Here is a 6,421-nt window from a genome sequence, read left to right as displayed (position 1 = left end):
TTTATGAAATCAACAGTGCATTAAAAGCCAGATAACCGGTTTTCCGAAAAATCCCACCTTCAAATTGGGTTTCTAAACAGTGCGGATATCTACGTTTCTCATAAATCCATACAAATTGGATAGATGAGTTTTTGATGAAAATACGTTGAAACAAACATGGTGTTTCTAAAAACCATACTTGAGAAACATAGATATCCGCTGAAAAGCTCCTAACCAAACACCACCTTATTGTATTTTTATTAGTAGGTCTGTAACCATCAACCACTATTTCTCTACTTCATAGACTTATAAAAATTGGTACATATTGATCCAATGTCGCTTGTCTTATGACCTTGAATAAAATTCTGATTTGTCGCGTACGATGTGCTTGGAAAAATCTATATATAGTACAATATGCATTTTGCCCTTGCATGAGAAAACCAGTGAATAAAGTTTTAATAGAGATAAAATCACTGTAGGGTAGTTTGCATATTCATTTATCAATATCCATTTAACAAATAATTCTAGACTTCAGAAGTGAAGCCATATGATTATAGAGGTTCATTATGAGCAAAAAAAATAAGCCAGGGGAATCTACTATATAAGACATCACTCAAAAGTTTAATGACACGAAAATTCAATTGATTTCTGTTACAGAGAGCATAACTGGAGGAACAAAACTAAGAAATACAGCATACTGTTCCGTACTAACTTCATTCTTCCTTTCTCTTTGATGAAACCCTTCCCAAGATTACAATTCATCAAAAACATAGAAAAAAACATTTTTTTCAGGAACAATCTGGAAGCCCAAAAGTTTACTCAAAAGTATCATCATCGTCATCAGGTAGTGGCTGAGCAGCCGCCATAACTAGCTCTTGTTCATTCCTGTAAAAACATATAAAATAAATAACATGCATAAGAGTGAATCAACCGGAAAAAAAAAATGCGTAAGAGTGAGGTAGAACATCCAAATATTGCTAAAAACACATAAACAACAAATAAGAGTCCTTACAAGTGCTGTGTAGCTACATCAAGGACTACATCTGGGGGAGCAAGAGCAGGCATCTCCACAAAGTGAAGGCCAGGATCCCTAGAATCAAAAGACCCATTATTAGATACTACTCATGGGTCATGACATTGGCATATCAACGATGAACAAAAAACTAAAGCATTCCATTACGTACCCTGCAAGTTTCCTGGCAAGGTATAAGAAAGGTTTCTCGAAATTATAGTTACTCTTTGCAGATATCTCATAGTATTGCAGATTCTTCTTCCTGTGAAATGTAACCTGCTTTGCTTTAACCTGTCTATTCTTGACATCAATCTTGTTTCCACAGAGAACAATGGGTATGTTCTCACATACCCTATGAATAAACAAGAAAGAGTCAGATACTCTGCAGAGAAATGCATTGCAAGGAAAAAACCCGAAGATAATTATCAAAAAATAAAAATAAAAATGAATCAACTCACCTACAGAGATCTCGGTGCCATGTAGGAACATTCTTGTATGTCAACCGAGCTGTTACATCAAACATAATGATAGCACACTCTCCATGAATGCTGCACATAATTCAAAGATTTTCATGAGGACATCATAAACAACCCTCCAATTCATATATAAGAAAACATGTAGGAATCTTCTAGTAGCCATGGAATCAAACAACCAAGCAACTGTTGAAAAGGGCTAGTACATGCCAGAAAACAAGATATGCAAAAAGAAAGAACACAATTCAGAATGGCCTAATATCAGAAAAATAAAAAGAGGGAGAAGGTATGTATTCAAATCACAAAAGATAAATACAAACACAAGCTGTCATCCCATGAGAGTTGACATAAACAAATAATACAATTTTGTGCTAGTCCATTCATGACTGATTCATCTTTTCCCCTTCCAAAATACAACTTAACAATGTCTACAACGATCATGAAAAAATTATAATGCATCCATGTTATTACTTATTACATGCACCAAGCCTAGAACTGAAAACAAGGAACTGCACAAGAAAACTGTACTTAAAAGCACGAAAATCTGCAAAGAAATACTCAACAGGACAAAAGGAACATGTTTAAACAAGAACATGTCCGATAGATTGTATGAACTTACTAGTAACCATCTCTAAGACCACCAAATTTTTCTTGGCCAGCAGTGTCCCAGCAGTAAAAGCGAATTCTTCCAAAATTGGTATGGAAGTCTAGTGGATGAACCTCCACACCAATGGTTGCTGTTGCAAAATTAAATAAACAAACCATAAATGAATGATTAGGAATAGTAAAAAGTAAGTAAAGGGGGAAAGACAACTAAAGAAGATAGTAAAAGGTTGGTTGTTGGAGAGTTATTACGTTCATATTTCTTCTCAAACTCCCCAGTTAAGTGTCTCTTCACAAAAGTGGTTTTTCCTGTGCCACCAATCCAAGTAGTTAATAATAAGAATTCCAAAAGCCACTAATATAGAGAAAAACAGAAGCGCAAAGAAGAAGAGAAAGAGGGTGAAGATAACCAGTTCCTCCATCGCCAACGATGACCAACTTGAAACTTGGATAGTCAACAGTCTGTTGTTGTGGCAGAGCCTAAAGGAGACAAAAGCATGAAAGGGTTAGAGATAAATAACACTAAAAAGAACATAAAGATCAAGCATGGAAACACCATATAGAAAGTGTAAAGAGGGGCTTACACACCATGAATAATCTCAATGAATGAGGGTATGAGATGTTGGTGAAGGTGAATGGTGAGTGTGTAGGGAGGGGAAGGTTGGTGCTTATAAAGTTTGCTATTGGAGGGGTTTGGACTTGAAAATAACGCAAAAAATTATTGGCTTCAATATCACGCCACAAACCCTTGCATTATTGAAGTGTTATACTTACGGACGAAGAACCAACTCGCGACTTGAGATTGACGCGCTCTTTCGCTTTTTCAAACTCTCTCAAATTCTATCGGCCATCTGCCATCTGCCATATATCTGTGTGTTGCACTAACCAGTATCCTATTCCATGTCAATTATGGTCATATCTTATTCTAATATTATTTTAAAATTTACAAACAAGGAATCATAATTGTGTTCCATAAAAATCAAATTTAACCACGGAAATCAATGGTGTTAACATATGGTTATAAGAGGTTGTAAAAAAAAATTATAAGTATAAGCTTTCTCTTTTATAATACAATTTTATTTTCAATTATAGAATTTTAGGGGATGTATTAGATTGAAATTTTAAAGATTTTAATGGATTATTTTTTAATTAAAAAATCTATTAGTATTCAATTAGTATTTTAAAGGATTAAAAAAAGTCACATGCTATTCGATTAGGATTTTAAAAGATTATTTTAGAGTTTGTCCAAATCCATTAGTATTCAATCAGAATATTTTACAAAGAAAAATAATCTTGTGATATTAAAAAATTTGACGATTTTAACCCCCAAGGGTAGCTCAGTTGGCAGCTAAGCTCCCAAGGGATTGCTTGGTGCAGAGATCAAACCCTGCCTCAAGCAGTTTCTTGGAAAATCTTTGGGGGCTAGAGGATAAGCCAAATATCTTCGGTTGGGGGATTAGTTTCGTCCTTTCTCCAGTTGCGAAGCTTAGTGCATCCACTGTTATAACGAGGGGCTAGCCCAAATGGGCTGTACCCCGAGGGCATGGTGCCCGGAGAAGGTTGAATGGGGATACCTCCTGGTAATGTACCAAAAAATAAAATTTGACGATTTTAATGGATTTGCTATTGGTGTGGATTTCGTCGTATTTTTTAGTGAGAAATATAAATAGGATGTCTCTCTCACAATTTCACCTTAATCCCTAAGATTTCTTGAGATTTCTCTATATATGAAATTCTAGATAAATTTTAAATGAGTATAAAATCTTAATTAAATATTAACTTCTAGAATATGAAATTCTAAGAGGGTCGAATTAAATAGAAAATATGAATATGGGGATATCTTTCCAAAAACATAAGAATAATTAAAGAAAAAAAATTAAAATAATAAAAAATTAAATAACAGAGAATTTTAAAATTTATAAAAACTATAATTATTCTTACACAATAATCCTTAAATTATACTCCTCCATTGTGTGTTAATGATTTAAAGAATACTAGATAATTCGAGGAAATAAATTTCGTAGGGTTTACCACATTACACAATTAATATAAGTAAGAAAAATAAAATAAAATATGAAAAAACAATTTGTTTAATCTGTTTAACTTATTTCTTTTAATTAATTATCTTTAATTGTTTGGTTTAATTTATTTTATTGATTGATTATTTTTTTATTCATTTTAAAATGAGTTTGACCAAATTAAATCCTTTTAAAAAAACTTTGTTAAATTGGTCCTATGTGAAAATCATTTATCAAAATGATATAGTTTAACACATTGGCTACACTAGGGATACTTTGGCAGCACTTTTATTGTCTCTCTCCAAACAATTATAACTAACTTTTAATAATTAAAATTAAACATAATATAATTATTATTGTTTTAGATATTAATATTAAATACATTTATCAAATAATTAATACAATAAGTAATTTTCATTTGTCTAATGCAATTTATCAAGACATTTTAAAATTGAAAATGTCAAACTTATTATTAATGATAACAATTTAACTATTATGTTTGCCAAAAAAAATCAATACAAAAGATAAAAATATTTGTTATTATATTTTTATAAGTTTTTTTTTTCTAGAAATTTCCCACTTAAAAATAGGGAAATCATGATGAAAACACGACTTTTAAATAAAAAATATTATTGAGTATTTTGATTGTAAATTTTAAACAATCCAAAAATTTTTTTTTTTTCAACGTTTTGATTATAAGTTGTTCTCAAGACAAAAACATCTTGGATCTATTTATTAAAAAAAAATGTTTTGAAACATTTTGAAAATATACTTCTAGATAGAATATTTTATTTATAAACATATTTATCTCATTTTTCATTTTAATTTCAATACATTATAATAATATTGATTTGAAAAATAGCTTTTCAAAATAATTATTTTTTAAATAAAAATAGCCAAGGAACTAAACTATATTATTTTGATACATAGTTTTCAATCAACAAATTTGATTTTAAAGGGTTTAATTAGTTCAAAGAGCCAAGAAAAAATAAATCTGTGTTTAGTTTCTGACAGAACGTTATAGAGGCGGATCAATTTTTTTTTTTTTGTTTGGTAGTCTAAAGGGAAAAAAAAAACCCAAACACATCAAGTTACAACAATCGTACAGAAATTACAAACCACAGAAAAATCAACTAAATACAAAAGCCAATTATTAGGAGGGGAAGAAGGAGAAACACACAGTTTATTTTCCATATGATTATCCAAAGAAAATTTAGAGAGCCAATATGCATAATCATTATTCTCTTTGTAGGAATGACTAGGCAAAATTCTCAATCTTTTTGTAACCATGCTCAAATACGAGTTATCATGGAAGACTCTCGAGTTGCGCCTTCAATTTTGGCGAGCAAAATGATAACCGAAGTGGAATTACTTTCAAGAATAATTCGTCTCCAATCACTAGCCCAGACAATTTCTAGACCTTTAAAGACACCTCATAATAATTCAGTTATAAAGGTTGAGCATGGGCCAATATGAGACAGTGACCAAAGTGCCACTGTTTGTAAAATACTGAAATGCCACACGAACAACTCTTTTTATCAGATTGCCACGCGATGTAATTCGCTACGACTGGTAGCGAATTATGTTCACCAGTGATTTCGTGACACGTGGCCACATTGCGTACCAAATTCGTTACCACTAGTAGCGAATTTCATCCAGTCAACTTTTTTCTGAGAAAATATGCCACGTGTCACAAAATTATTGGCAAACATAATCTGTTACCAGTCATAGCGAATTATGTCACGTGGTAATCTGATAAAAAGTACTGTTCGCGTGTTATTTGGATAAAAAATTTGTCAAATAATGACACTTTGGTAGATATTCCTACCAATATGACAGCAGCCTGTATCATCACTAATAATACCTCCACAAAGAGCTCCACCCCCATTACTCCTAGCATCCGTTGGATTAATCCTTTTTGCTCTTGAGCTTAATGGAATATGTGATCGCCCAAACTCTTTTTGTAATAAAAGTTAATTAAAAAATTGATATTTATTAAATAAATGTCTGGAATGAACGTTAAAAGATATATAAACAATTTTATGTTTTTAATCCAAAAGCGATTTTGTGCTCTAAGGTTAAGATATATAAAGGATTTTATATTTTTAAAATATTTTACCTTAAAGATGAAATTTAGCATTATTTAGTTGTTTTGAAAATAAACCTATTATTATATTTCTATCATGCATGAAGTGTTATTAATTTAAAATTTTGAGGGAGGTTATACTTTTCACTATTTTTTCTTATCATTTTTTACCACTAAATCTTAACTATTGATTTCTGTTAATCCAACGGTTATAATTTATTGGGTCATACTTATTACTTAATTATTAATT

At 31.1% G+C, this 6,421-nt stretch overlaps 1 protein-coding gene across 1 annotated transcript; it reads right to left on the bottom strand.

Annotated features, from left to right (window-relative positions):
- Positions 1-568: 568 nt before the first annotated feature.
- On the bottom strand, positions 569-2,783 carry LOC133291119 (GTP-binding nuclear protein Ran-2-like). The gene is made up of 8 exons (XM_061489315.1): positions 2,656-2,783; positions 2,478-2,547; positions 2,320-2,376; positions 2,084-2,201; positions 1,450-1,539; positions 1,164-1,343; positions 992-1,069; positions 569-864 (listed from the first exon to the last, which is right to left on the bottom strand). The coding sequence occupies exons 1-8, from the start codon at positions 2,656-2,658 to the stop codon at positions 795-797; spliced, it is 666 nt and encodes a 221-aa protein (XP_061345299.1). The 5' UTR covers positions 2,659-2,783; the 3' UTR covers positions 569-794.
- Positions 2,784-6,421: the final 3,638 nt, after the last annotated feature.

Source organism: Gastrolobium bilobum, unplaced genomic scaffold (genome assembly GCF_033153095.1).
Source record: "Gastrolobium bilobum isolate Gb01-03AN ecotype WA unplaced genomic scaffold, APGP_CSIRO_Gbil_v1 utg829, whole genome shotgun sequence".
Classification (NCBI taxonomy): Eukaryota; Viridiplantae; Streptophyta; class Magnoliopsida; order Fabales; family Fabaceae; genus Gastrolobium; species Gastrolobium bilobum.
Note: the sequence above shows the minus strand (reverse complement) of the source record. Positions and strands in the feature narration are given on the sequence as shown.